This window comes from Linepithema humile, chromosome 3 (assembly GCF_040581485.1).
Source record: "Linepithema humile isolate Giens D197 chromosome 3, Lhum_UNIL_v1.0, whole genome shotgun sequence".
NCBI classification, from domain to species: domain Eukaryota; kingdom Metazoa; phylum Arthropoda; class Insecta; order Hymenoptera; family Formicidae; genus Linepithema; species Linepithema humile.
Genome location: NC_090130.1, coordinates 14814989 through 14829301, shown reverse-complemented (window position 1 = coordinate 14829301; position 14313 = coordinate 14814989). Strand labels below are relative to the sequence as shown.

Here is a 14313-nt window from a genome sequence, read left to right as displayed (position 1 = left end):
ACATGCACATCGTTATACGCGTCTCACATGACGTGTTTCTCATTATATATGTGTCAGCGTTAATTTCGATAACGACTAATAACGTATCGAGCATTCTGATATGTTTAACGTGACATGGTCCGCAAAATTTGTCGCATCTGCTTTTTTGAATTTTATTATATAAATGTAGTACCTTTATTATTAGTAAAATTATTAAATAATTATTACTCATTAAATTAAATTTTATAATTTATACAAATTTTATAACACTTTTTGTGATAAAAATATAATTATTAATAAATTCTCTTTTGTAAAATTTAATTTGTATTGAAAAATTTATTTTATAACAATTAATTTCATTACAATTATAATTACAATAATAAATAAAAGTTTTAACAATTAACAAATGTAAATTGTTTATTAATATTATGTTTCAGTTTATGTTTAAAACAATTTATAAATTTATAAAAATAAATTATAGTAAATTATAATTTAATGAATGATATTCTGCTACGAATTGCACGATCAACTTTGGTGACGCGTCAGCATTTTATATATTTCTGTCGAAGACATATCTAGCTTATGTTGCATTTGTAATTTATCATCAGATTTTCAATTCACAAATGAGACTTTACCTGCAAACTTATGATGCATAATCACTTCGAACTTGATTCTGAGTTAATCTTTCGCATTTGCGAATACCAACTCAATGTTTGCTCGATCTATATGTTGCAATCCCATGGTGATGTCATGTAAACTCGCGGTTTTCGTGTCTGCACTCGCGAAAACAATTTGATGACTATATTCGATACCGATTAATCTGATTAAAACCGTTTCGCTTTGCTTCGTAAGCGTACTGTGTACCACCGTGTACCCGTATACGTGGTCGTTTCGCGTCTCCAGCCTGGCGAACAAATGACAAAAAGTATGTTACAAAGTCGGAACGACGATAGGCGGTCCCCTCCTGTGAAGTTCTACGTCTCTGACTATCCTGCTGAGAATAGTTCCCGGATAAATGAATAATATTTATGCGTTACATTGACAACTTCTATTGAGGACATGGGATTATAGATCTATAATTTTAAGTTCAAAATTAAGCTGTTTATTAAATTCTTTCGATCCTGCACTGCAGTGGTTCTCAGTTTGTTTCAGAAAATTTTTATTTAATACGTCGTTTTTGCGCAAAAATTTATAAAAAATTTCAAAACTCATTAAATTAAAAAAAAAATTTTTTTTGCAAATTAAACTTCGAAGAGTTAAACTCAAAAAGTTAAAACCAATAGACACTATGTATTATAACTAATTTTATAAATAAAATTAATTAAAAAAATTTTTAATTTAAGACTAGATTAATTTCAAGTAAGATTAATGATAAAGTTACTAAATTAATAATTTTAAGTAGATTTTAAACTAAGTTAAACAACCGTTTTATTTTACCATTTTAGTTGACAAAATGGGGAAAGATTGCTTTTTTCGAAGACTTTAATTTAAAAAAAAAATAATTCAAATTAATCATTTTATTATCATTTATTTTAAAAAGAAGGTTTTTTTATACTATTTATTTTATTTCATTTTTTTAATATGAGAGTAAAAGTTTCAAATACTTCGTTTTTTTCCAATTTTTCTCTATTTGTTATATTATATAATTCACACATACACAAGTATATTAAATGTTAATAATATCTTATACTTCCCGTTTAGAACTTTTCAAACCATGCATATCGTATCTAGATATTTGTACATTATAATTGTTAACAAAAATCTGAAATTAAAATGTTGTTAACTTACTTATTGTATAAACTGTTAAATATTTTAAGTTTACATTTAATCTCTTAAAAACTTTTATAGAAATTCAAAACATAATCCTGAGTCACATACCTAAAATATAAATAGCTAGGCATAATATATACGTCTCGGGAAGTTCTAAAAAGCAGAAATGTGATTATTAACGCCTGATATTGCATGTATACATATATATATATATAGATCTATGTCAATGAATTGTTTTTGTCATTACACGTTTTTGTTTCATAAGATCTTTGACATGCATCTGTGAAACCTTGAGATTTTATGGAATCCATTTTGAGAAACACTGCTATATGTATGTATATGCTATATATATAGTGTCCCATTTTATTTTAAACAGTCAAATATCTGGAAATCACGGGATTTTAGAAAAAAATGTTTCGTACAAAAGTTTTATGACTTCGAGGGGGACATAAGATGGTGCCATTGGTTTGTCCTTGGATAGTCGTTTGAAGATCATGTGAAGGTCACCTTCAATTTCTTAAATAGAAACCCCCATTTTTTATTGCATATTCTTGTAGCTTACCTTAAGAGCTTTTCAAAGCACTATGATAAAATATTTTTTTATTAAGCACTTTTCGAGTTATAAGGCTTGAAGCTTATAGTATTAACATTATCCACCGGCATTAGCATTACTCAAGGTGTACTGCGTGGAGATCCGACACAGTCGGATTTACACCTCTATTGTGTGTATGTGTGTATGTGTTTGTTGCGCTTGCACGCGTATGGAGACACAGACCTTACGACTCGTCACTTCCGCGGTATTTTGCAAACCATTCTCCAATCGCGTACCGTACAGCAACTGTATCGATAACTTCAGTGGGAGAATAATCTGGTATCAACTCTTCTTTAATCAGAGCGACCAGATCATAAAAATTTCGGTGTAACGTGCTTTTATCGATGAGTACGATGGTAATGGAAGAATTGTAATATGCGGTCGTAAGTTTAACTGTCAGAACGGTTTTTTAGAGAACAGAATTGTCTCACATCTGTCGGGACGATGCCAGATTACTTTCAGGTTGACGGTTGGAGAGCGGTTTGGAGTTAGAAAATACCGCGGAAGTGACGATATATATGTAGAGAGAAAAGTAGCCTAATTTGGACCAGTTTTTAATTTTTCTTTTGTACACAAACATAAAACATTGCAGGAAGGAAACAACTATGGAAATAAGACAAACATTATATATAATATATGTATAATAACTTTTTTACTCAAAATGTGTGATACCATTCGTAATGCATTGAATTATGCGCATTATATTTCAGAGAAACTGATATATATGATGTTTCTATTAGTAATGCACATTAATTGCATTTATTATGTTTCAAAAAGACTATATATGCACGCTCATACATCGTTGTATCATATTTGGTGAAATTTTAGAAGGCAAAGTGAATACTCACGCATGCGCGCGCATGTATGCAAAAACTACGTGTTATCGCTGATAACATGCAGAAGGACACGGATACGTATGCATACATAATGCGCGCTTATTGTAATGGAGCTTGATTGTCGACGAACAATATATGTATATGGTACGTCCCGAAAAGACCGAGTAAAGACACTGATTTGCAAAGTTTTTTGTTATCTGGCAAAGAAGAATAGTTTTCCGTAATTTTTATGTGTTGAATCCGTTTTTAAAAAGTGTATAACGTATGGAGATTTTGAGAAATTTAGAGCAAAATATACAAAAAATAATACTTTAGACTACATTAACAATTCTATTCCAAGAAAAATTTTTTTTTAATAACTATTACAATATTTTAAAGTACTAGCTTTTTTCTATAAAATAAACAAATAAAATAAAATAATATAAAATAAAATAATATAAAAAAAGAGTTATTGCATTTGATCAGCATGAGGCAATGCTAACTCAGGTTAATAATGATGAAAATGATAGTTATTATGAGCAATATACTATATATTCTTTATATGCAAAGAAAGCAAATAAAACTGCAATGGCTTTATATCAAATGTTAAAAGTTCACAAATTACTCCTAGATAATCGTGAAAAATATTTTTTTTTATTATGTTTTCCAGATTTATATCCTAATGATATTAATGGACAAAACAAAATTAGACAGGTCAAGTTTTATGATCATAAATTTATTAAATGTCGTTTGATGTCTAAACATCCACAGTTCAGATTAAATCAGCAATATATATTTTATTTGTTACACAATATGTGTCAGTTAAATCAAGGAATTTATCATAAAATGAATGTAACTAATCCCCAAGTTTGTTATACGGCTGCGGAATATTTAGAAGCAATATCTAAAGAATTGTCTAAAGAATTCTTAGAATCTAATTTGAGTACAATATTTTTCACACTAAGGAATACGGAACAATTCTGGCGTAAACCGAAAAGTGATTTAAATTGTATGACACAACATTACGGACCTGCAACATGATTTCTGATATTACATTCAAGCAAACAAAAGAATTAATTTTTATTATGTTACTTATGTTTATTATGTTATGTTTATTATGTTTTATTATGTTGTCGGGAATCTTACCTTAATACTTTTATGCACAAAATAATGAGACGAATTAATTGGTATAAAGAAAACATATAGTTGCTTTTAAGAAAAAATATGTAATTTGCAACATGCAGCTGCATATTTTTTTTTAAAAGCAACTATGTGTTTTCTTTATACCAGTTGATTCGTTTCATTATTTTGCGTATAAAAGTATTAATTAAGGTTATTAAGGTAAGATTCCCGAAAACTGAATGTTTTGCAAGATATTTTGTATTTTATGTCAAAATACTGTAACTTTTAAATCTTATAACTCGAAAAGTACTTCATGAAAAATACTTCATTATAATGTTTTGAAAAGCATTTGACACTAGCTATTAGATTCTGGAATAAAAAATAGGGTATTCCATTAAAAAAAACAAAGTTGACCTTCATATGACCTTGGTACGTACACCTTAGGTTAAAGAAAAATGTCACCATCGGATGTCCCCCTCCAAACCCAACAACTTTTGTAGAGAATATTTTTTTATCTGACCATTTCCTGCGAAGTTAACAGGAATGGTCAATTAAAATGGGACACCCCGTATATTGTATATATTTTTTCATTTAATTGGCGTTAGTTTTTAGTTAATGTAAGTTTCATAGGAAATATAAAATAATTTTTTCTTTGTAATAATGATATATATAATTTTTTATTTTTACTTGGCAATTTTCTGATATCATATTTTTTATAGGTTTTTATAGGCAGAATGTATAATAGATTTTTTTTATTTAAAATTGTATAACTTTTTTTAAATAAATTAAAATATATACGATAGCTTTTTCTGAAAGGTTTTAATATATATAACAGTTTTTTTTTTTTTTGAAAGATTAATATACAATTTTTTTGAAATTTTTTACAAGTTTTTAATATATAGGATCCCAGTCACCTGCGCCACTCATTTAAAAACGAAAGGAGTAGTTTCAATCAAAATCCCGAAAAATCCTAATAAGTAAATCGGGTAGTAGTATAGCAACACGGGTTCTAACTCAGGCATCTGAGGGGGTGCGCGGGTGAAGGGGGGGAGAGGTTGAGGGGGAGGGGGTAATGACGTCATCGTTTTGGAGGGGAGGGGGTAATGACGTCATCGTTTTGGAGGGGAGGGGGTAATGACGTCATCGTTTTGGAGGGGAGGGGGTAATGACGTCATCGTTTTGGAGGGGAGGGGGTAATGACGTTATCGTTTTGGAGGAGAGGGGGTAAATTTGGAGTGGAGGGGGAGACGAGGGAGGTGCGGGGGAGAGGGGAAGGTATCGGATTACAGGGGGAAGAGGTTGAGGGGAGGGGGTAATGACGTCATTGTTTTGGAGGGGAGGGGGTAATTACGGAGTGGAGGGGGTGACGAGGGAGGTGAGGGGGAGGTGCGGGGAAGGTATCGGATTACATAAATTCCTGGAAAAGATAAGATAAGGATTGTTTATATAAGGATTCCTGGAAGAGATAAGATAAGGATTGTTTATATAAACATGAGTCATATAGAGATAAGGATTGTTTATACAAAGGGTATCGGATTACACTGCGTCAGCACTTTTGGAGTGGAGGGGGTGACGAGGGAGGTGCGGGGAAGGTATCGGATTACATAAATTCCTGGAAAAGATAAGATAAGGATTGTTTATATAAGCATGAGTCATAGAGAGATAAGGATTGTTTATACAAAAATGATTTATAGTTCCGAGAATTGTTTATATCCTTTGCAGGTTCGTGCAGGTTTTAGCGTGACATCATCGCTATTTTTAGATCATAGGCCCTTAGGCAGCCACTTTTAGGCGCCATGTTGCCAGATTTCAATTTGCGTGACATCATCGATATTTTTAATTAGTGTCGTGTGCGATGAGCGGGTATAAAAAGCTCGTGAAAAAATATAAATTGTCACAGTTGTTCAAAATGGAGCGCGATCTCACCGTACGAGCAGTGAATATCAAAACGTTGGGAGAGTTTCTCCCATGGGACTACGAGTGCGACGAGTACCTCGATTCTCTGAGGGAAAAATGTCGCAAGAGACAACGAACCGGAGTAGTGAACTCTCTGGTGGCGCAAATTGTGCGTCTGGAGGGTGTGAGGAAGATCATTCAAGAGCGTTTTGTGCCCATCGGTGCTGGATACGGCGGATACGAGAAGAAGGGCTACACGTGGAAGGAGATTGAGACGGCGTTTAGGAACCGTGTGCTGACGGGTGCGGTTGTCAATCACGAATACATCGATCCTCGTGAATTTTTGAAAAATATAAAAAATACGGTTATTGAGCGGATCCAGGGCGTCATGATGGAACACAACAGCGTCAAAATTAACACCGCGTTCAACGGGGAATTCATCGCGGGCGACAAGACTGCCGTGAAGACCATCGCCACGAAGAATCAAGAGATATATCCAACATCTGATCTAAACGAGTGGTACACGAAGCATGTGGTTGACGTCATACAGGCATCTCTGGAGGAGTTTCAGGAACGTGATAGCGGATGGGCGTTGTCACGTATCCTGAACCTAACAATCAACGTCAACAAGTTGAATCCTCTACGCGCGGGATGCCACATCGAGTTACCGCGGAAAATTATGCTGAAAAAGGCGGTGGTCAACGTGAAATCAAATGATAATGCGTGCTTCGCGTGGGCAGTCGTCGCCGCTCTATATCCGACGAAAAGAAATTCGGAAAGGACGATAGAATACCCACATTACTCGACGGTGCTCAACCTGTGCGGCATAGAATTCCCCATGACGCTTCCGCAAATATCAAAATTCGAGAAACTGAACACCATCTCCGTCAACGTCTTTACCACCCAAGACTCCAAAATCATCCCTTTGCGCCTCGCCAACAAGATGGAGAAGCACGTCAATTTGTTGTACGTGCACGGAAACAACGATGCACATTTTGTGTGCATTAAGGATCTGTCTCGGCTAGTGAGCTCGCAACTGAGCAAAGAAAATTGTAAAAAATACATTTGCGATCGGTAAGTAAAAACACATTTATAGAATAATTCGAAACTTTATTAATCATACACAAATTATTACAGGTGTTTACACTATTTTCGGACAATTGAGAAATTATCGGCGCACAGCGTCGACTGCGGCAAGATGAACGACTGCGCCGTTGTTCTCCCCAGCGAGGACGACAAGTGGCTGACGTTCCGCAATTACAACCGGAAGGAGCGGCTCCCGTTTGTTGTATACGCCGATCTCGAATGTACGCTCGAGAAGAAGGATGGACAAGACGGCACCACATACGCCTATCAGCATCACAATGTGTTTAGCGTAGGATATTATGTAAGTTGCACGTACGATAATTCTTTATCCGGGTATAAGTCGTATCGCGGTGAGGATTGCGTGACGTGGTTCGTCAACGAACTTCACGATTTGGCGCGCCGTGTGAAAGCGATCCTCACCACCATCGTCCCCATGGCGGATCTTACGCCGGAGGAATCGGAAAAATTCCGTAGCACCGCGACGTGTCACGTGTGCGAGAAACCGTTTACACCGGATGATACGCGGGTGCGCGATCATTGTCATTACCGGGCGTTATCGAGGTCCCGCGCACTCGTCGTGCAATTTAAATTACAAAGACTCCCACGTTATCCCGGTGATATTTCACAATTTATCCGGTTACGACGCGCATTTCATCACAAAGATGTTGCCAATGCTTTCGCAACATTGATTTACTGCCGCTGACGAAAGAACGTTACATTTCATTCACTAAAAACGTTAAAGATACGGAGGATGAAAATTCCAAAATTTGCGAAATTACGATTTATCGATTCATTCAGATTTCTCAGTACAAGTCTTGAAAAATTAGCATCTTATCTGACAACGGACGAATTAAAAATTACACGATCGGAATTTAGCCATTTATCCGCGGAACATTTCAATCTGCTTACTCGGAAAGGTGTGTTTCCCTACGAGTACGTCGACAGCGTCGACAAGCTCCGGGACACAAGCCTACCATCGCGCGAATCGTTTTACAGCTCGCTCACCGGAGAAACGGTATCCGAGAGCGATTACGCGCACGCGACAAACGTCTGGCAAACCTTTTCGATCGAAGATCTAGGTCAATACAGCGATTTGTATTTGAAAACAGATGTTCTTTTGTTGGCGGATATTTTCGAAAATTTCCGAAACACGTGTATAAAGAGTTACGGTTTAGATCCCGCTCAGTATTACACATTACCGGGGTACACGTGGGACGCTATGTTGAAGTACACGGGCATCAAGTTCGAGTTGCTCACAGACATCGATATGGTGCTGTTTGTCGAGCGCGGTATACGCGGCGGTCTCAGCCAATGCTCCAACCGATACGCCGCCGCCAACAACAAATACATGCCATCCTACGATCCATCGAAACCGTCATCGTACTTAATGTACTTTGATGTAAACAACTTGTACGGGTGGGCAATGTGTCAACCGCTACCCTACGCCAAATTTCGATGGGTTGACAATGTCGAAAACTTTGACGTAATGTCCGTTGCATCCGATTCGGCTACCGGTTACGTGCTGGAAGTCGATCTCGAGTATCCGGTGAATCTTCACGACGCGCACTCCGACCTGCCGTTCTGCCCGACGCGCGATAAGCCGCCCGGCAAGCGGGAGCCCAAGTTACTCGCAACGCTGTACGATAAGCAGCGTTATATCATTCACTACCGTAATCTGCAGCAATGCGTGCTACATGGCCTGCGAATTGCAAAGATTCACCGCGTACTGCAATTCGTGCAATCTCCATGGCTCCGCGGATACATAGAACTGAATACACAGTTTCGGACACTCGCGAGTAATGAATTCGAGAAAAATTTATACAAATTGATGAACAACGCGGTTTTCGGCAAAACCATGGAGAATGTGCGAAATCATACGGATGTACGGCTCGTTACACAGTGGGATGGTCGGTACGGAGCGGAGGCTATGATCGCGAAACCGAATTTCCACAGTCGAAGCGTGTTCTCGGAGAATCTAGTCGCCGTAGAGTTGCGAAAACTCGAAGTAAAATTCAACAAGCCGATCTACGTGGGTATGTGTATCCTCGACATATCCAAGACCTGCTTGTACGAGTTTCACTACGAGTACATGGCGCCTCTCTACCGCGACAATTGCAAAATTATGTATACCGATACCGACAGTCTGATATACTTTCTACAATGCGAGGACGCGTATCGGGATATGAAACGCGATATTTCAAAATTTGACACGAGCGACTACTCCGAGAACAACGTTTACGGTATACCGCGCGCCAACAAGAAAGTACCCGGTCTGATGAAAGACGAGAACAACGGCGCGATCATGACGGAATTTGTCGGACTGAGGGCGAAGATGTACGCGTTGAGAGTCACCGGACAAAAAGATGTCAAAAAAGTTAAAGGCGTAAAGAAAAATGTAGTCGCCAGAACTATAATGTTCGACGATTACACTCGGTGTCTCAACGACGAAATCGAGCTAACACGGCGTCAATCGTGCATCCGTTCAAAGATGCACGAGGTGTACACCGTGTCGGAGTCGAAGCTCGCGCTCAGTCCGTACGATGATAAGCGACACGTCGTATCCGAATCCACCGATACTCTACCATGGGGACATTACAAGATACAATTGTAAATAATGCTTAGTAATTTATATAGTTTAATATTTTATGTATTATTGTCTTTATTAGTTTTAAATGTATATATTGTAACATGTGTAGTAATAAAGAACATCATTGTATATATATGTATAATAGTTTATTATAATGCAATGTAAAATATACATAGTTTATTACAACACATCGTCTTTATTTATCCAAGAGTTGTGCGAATTGTCGAATCCCAACCACTTTACAAACACCTTGTCGTCCTTTCGGCGCAACACCTTCTCCACGAGATAAACGTCGGGTTGTGCGGTCTTGAGCAATTCGTGCTCGTAAAAGCCTCCCGCGACCGGATCTTCGCGATAATCTTTAATCAAATACGTCACAGGATTGGTACGTTGCACCGTGGCGATCTTAAACACCTCCGTCGACCAATTCGGCGTGTATCCTTTCTCGAATACAGTTTTGAATTTGCTCACGCGCACCGGATCACCCACCCTGAATTTCGCCGGCGCGGCAATTTTTATATTACCGTACACGGTGCTCAAGAGCCCCTTTGCGATCTCGGGAGTGACATCGATCGGGCGCATACCGATCGTACGATGTTTACAACCGTTGTATTCCGAGACCAATCGCGGTAAATCGTCGATCCACTTGTACGATCCCGCGAGCGTAAAAAACTTCCACATTTTGTTCTTCAACGTGCGATTGAATCGTTCCACCACCGAAGCCTTCATGACCGAGTATGTCGAATAATGATTGATGCCGTGTTTCTTGACAAGATTTTGGAAATCTCTGTTGTAAAATTCTTTTCCACGATCGGTCTGCAAGTTTTTCGGAATTCTCTCCCTAAATATCGCGGAAAATGCTTTGGACGTTTCAATTCCACCTTTGGTCTTTAAGGGCACGGCCCACGCGTACTTGCTCAGCACATCGATAACGGTTAGAATGTAGTTGCAGCCGCCATTGGATCGCGAGTACGGTCTCATCTCGACAATGTCAGCTTGCCACAAATCGTCGTATCCTTTCACGACGACTGGCCGACGCGTAAAGTTTCTTCTCGCCGGTGCGTGGAGCTCGTCCACGAGCGATCTCCTCTCCAGGCTCACCGCTTCCTTCTTGCTCATTGTGATTCGTTTTGCTTCTTCTTCTTCATCGCATCATCGTAGTATTCGATGAAATTTTTGCAGCTTGTTACGACAGTGTACTCGAAGACTCCGAGGAGGAATTTTCGGTGTTTTTGAAAGAATCTATCCTACCGATATTGATGCAAAAGTTGTGCTCTTCCATCGAGTAGCGCCACACTCTCGTCGAGGAGACCTCTCAGATCGTGAATCTGTCGTTCCAACGCCACGTATCTGGTCTCGATGTAATCGTCGTGGTCTCTCTTCCAGGTCCGCTCGGTATTTTCCGAATCTTCGAGTCTCGAAAGTACTTCTCGCTTAAAATTTTCACAGAGCATACGATTTCGATTCTCACGATCGCTCATAAGCTTGAAGTGATGATCCAGATGCAGCTTGTTGACGGCGTCGGTGTCCGCTTCAGGGTCGGCGAGATGTCTGATCACGCGTGACTTGGCGTTGAAAACCTCACCATCCTTGCAGAGACAATTCTCGCGCACGTAATTCTTCGAGACTTCGCCGCTCTGTCTCGTCACCCTGGCGCTTCCTCCTCCTAACTGTAGTCCGAATTTGTTGATAGACATTCCTGTAGCATCACACGAGCAATACTGGCGATAGTTGAAAAGCTGTGATCAATTTATAATCAGACCAGCTTCGCGCAGTTCCTCGATAATCGAGAGAAATTCGTTGTCGTGCGCGTTGTTTCCCGCCTGACGGGAGGCGTCCAGCAATCGAAGGCGATCCACCAATTCGTTCGGATCATCCCAGTGCACGTAATCGACCGCGTTGTCGGTCACAGTCATGGTCTGTGGTACGTTACACTTGGGTAACGTGCGACCCGCACCTCTCCTGTCGAGATGTGCAACACCTCCACCTTTCTTAGATATCAGAGGTGTGATGATATGTTTGTATTTGTATCCTTTGTTTCCCAAAACAGGTAAATGCGCGTTATGACCGCGTCTGTGAGCGTTAGTAGCGAGTAGTATGCTCTTGTACTTTTGTTTGTCAGCCTCCGTACACAGCGTATCGTCGGGAAGTCTTTTGAATATTAATTCAAACAGGCCGGGTGTGCCAGCGTATTTCACACCGTCCACGATCACATTGTCGTCTCTATCAATGTCGAAGGCCTTGTCTCCGAGAAACGTTCCCGCATCGTTGAAGTATACACCGTACACGTTGTCGATCCCTCTCTTCTTGTCACCGCTCAAGAGCTCACCGATGTACTCTTGGCCCAGCGGACCCATTTGACCGTACAGAGCTTCCCGACCATCGGACGTTTGCATCGTCTGTCTCACGGATGTCGCGAAAGACGGGTCCGTGGTTTCGAACACGTTTTCGATCGGTAAATATGTCGGCGCTTCAAACACCAATTTTTGCGGCTGGAACGGAGTCGAGGCTTGTACCGGTGGCGTCAATGGGGTCTGTATCGGTGTCGTCAACGAGGTACGCTTGATTTTCTTCTTCTTCTCAGAGCTCGACCGCTTTCGTTTGATGTCCGGTTCGTTTTTAATCTCGAGATCGTCAACCGAATCATCGTCACCCTTGATGTTCTCGACGATTCGTTTCAACGGTTCTACGATCGGTTTCAACCGTTTCTCCAATTGCACCTCTTGCTCCACTCTACCCGTCTTCAACGTCCGATGCTTCTTGCGAATCGACTCGCTCGTACGAGCGATTTCCTTCGCGATCTTCTCCCTCTCGTCGATATCTTTCGTGTCAAGCGTCATCGTCAACGTCTCGAGAACAACTAACCATTCCGCGGTACCGCAAACTCGTTAAAACCACGTCTGTAACGTCCATCGTTAATCGCACTATCCTTGTCTATCACTAAAAATCCGTACTTGTGCTGCCAACATGCGTGACACAATGTACCGAAATCTTCGTACGTCATGTCCGTATTCACATGATCGTTGTAGACGTGCTTAAGGTTTGTTCCATCCTGCTTGAATATTACGAGTAAATTCGCGTTGTCGCGCACGAGATGTTTAGGTATTTTCGCATACGTTTGGCACAGATAGAAACAATCGACCTTCGAATGTCGACCCATAGCAAAGTACTCGCGTATCGCATTCTGCTTGTCGCACGCTATATCGTCGAAGACGAATACGGAATTCGGTAACGCCTCGCTGTGCGGTACAATTGTGTTGTTGTCCGAGAACGTAAAGTAGCCGATTTCATCGATCGATCCGAGCAATCTTTCGAGATACCGATACTTTGGTTGATTCAACGATTTCGAGTACACGTACACGTTTTCGAAACGTACACCGTTCGGACTTTACAGCAGACTAATCATTACATTGGTTTTACCGCAATTCGAGGGACCGCAAATGATACCGCGTATCGTGTTTGGCAGCATTTTACCGTGTCTGCACGCCTTCTCACAAACCCCTTGCCCACTCTTATCATCCATGTTTTTCACACGGATCGTGTACGGTTGTTGTACAAATTTCATTTTTTACCAGACTCTTTCTCATCCTTGTTATTACGCGACGAGTGCGCAGCATCGGATGTCGGAAAGAGCGGTGCTCGGATATTCGTCGCTAGATCTAAAATATCTCTATTTCCATACATGATTCGGACATTATCCTGAAAAAAAAAAAAAAAAAAATATTGTTTCAAACACACGATTAGCGATACACGTTTGCGACAATCACCTCCTTCCGTTCCTTCTTATTATCCCGGTTATTCATTGTACTTTGTCGTCCGACAAACTTTGATATTCTACTGGTTAATGATCGATACGCGCCTCCTATTTATAGGTGAGCGCTGTCGAAACACACCTCAGTTGGAAATATGATTTACACGCGATACGTTAGAATTCGCGCTCTATGAAACGATACAAGGGTGCCGGTTTACTGAACAGTGTGATAAATCGACTACCGTTGGAGCTGCATATACCCGGCTACCAATTTTGCGGGCCGGGGACTCGTCTGCGGAAACGACTCGCGCGAGGGGATCGAGGTATCAATCCGTTGGACGCGGCGTGTCGCGATCACGACATCGCGTACTCGCAAAACCGCGAATCAGCGGACCGCCACGCAGCCGATCGCGTTCTCGCCGATAAAGCGCGGGTGCGGATCACCGCTGCGGACGCGACTCTCGGTGAGAGGGCTGCTGCTACCGCCGTATGGGCTGCTATGAAAGCAAAGACGAAATTGGGGATGGGTATGACAAAGGGAAAGAAGAAGAAGAAGACCAAGAGGAGAACGCTTCCGACGGCGAAACGCGGTGGTATGTTACCGTTGTTACCGCTCTTGGGAGTCATCGGTTCGCTTGCCGGTGGAGCGGCGGGTGTTGCAAAGGCGGTGAACGACTCTAAGGCCGCGCGACGACAACTCGAAGAGACGAAACGT

At 40.4% G+C, this 14313-nt stretch overlaps 4 protein-coding genes across 10 annotated transcripts in view; 2 read left to right on the top strand and 2 right to left on the bottom strand.

Moving 5' to 3' along the window:
• Nucleotides 1-927, bottom strand: part of LOC105670220 (synaptotagmin-1-like) — a 74774-nt gene extending 73847 nt beyond the window's left edge. For 5 of the 7 annotated variants that reach the window (XM_067352216.1, XM_067352215.1, XM_067352217.1 and 2 more), the window contains exon 1: nucleotides 615-927. Coding sequence is in view for 1 of the 7 variants with exons in the window: in XM_067352219.1 (XP_067208320.1) it covers nucleotides 615-633 (19 nt within the window). In the remaining 6 variants the exon portion in view is untranslated. The remainder of the gene's footprint in view (nucleotides 1-614) is intronic. The other 2 variants (XR_010889394.1, XM_067352214.1) reach the window with 1 other exon arrangement.
• Nucleotides 928-5332: 4405 nt separating this feature from the next.
• Nucleotides 5333-8079, top strand: LOC136998975 (uncharacterized). The gene is made up of 3 exons (XM_067352365.1): nucleotides 5333-7248; nucleotides 7312-7786; nucleotides 8059-8079. Exons 1-3 carry the CDS (start codon nucleotides 6134-6136, stop codon nucleotides 8077-8079), a joined length of 1611 nt encoding a protein of 536 aa, XP_067208466.1. The 5' UTR covers nucleotides 5333-6133.
• On the top strand, nucleotides 8050-9871 carry LOC136998489 (uncharacterized). Its single transcript, XM_067351158.1, has one exon. It carries the CDS (start codon nucleotides 8480-8482, stop codon nucleotides 9869-9871), a length of 1392 nt encoding a protein of 463 aa, XP_067207259.1. The 5' UTR covers nucleotides 8050-8479.
• Nucleotides 9872-10045: 174 nt separating this feature from the next.
• On the bottom strand, nucleotides 10046-12930 carry LOC136998490 (uncharacterized). The gene has a single exon (XM_067351159.1). The coding sequence runs from the start codon at nucleotides 12685-12687 to the stop codon at nucleotides 11593-11595; it is 1095 nt and encodes a 364-aa protein (XP_067207260.1). The 5' UTR covers nucleotides 12688-12930; the 3' UTR covers nucleotides 10046-11592.
• Nucleotides 12931-14313: the final 1383 nt, after the last annotated feature.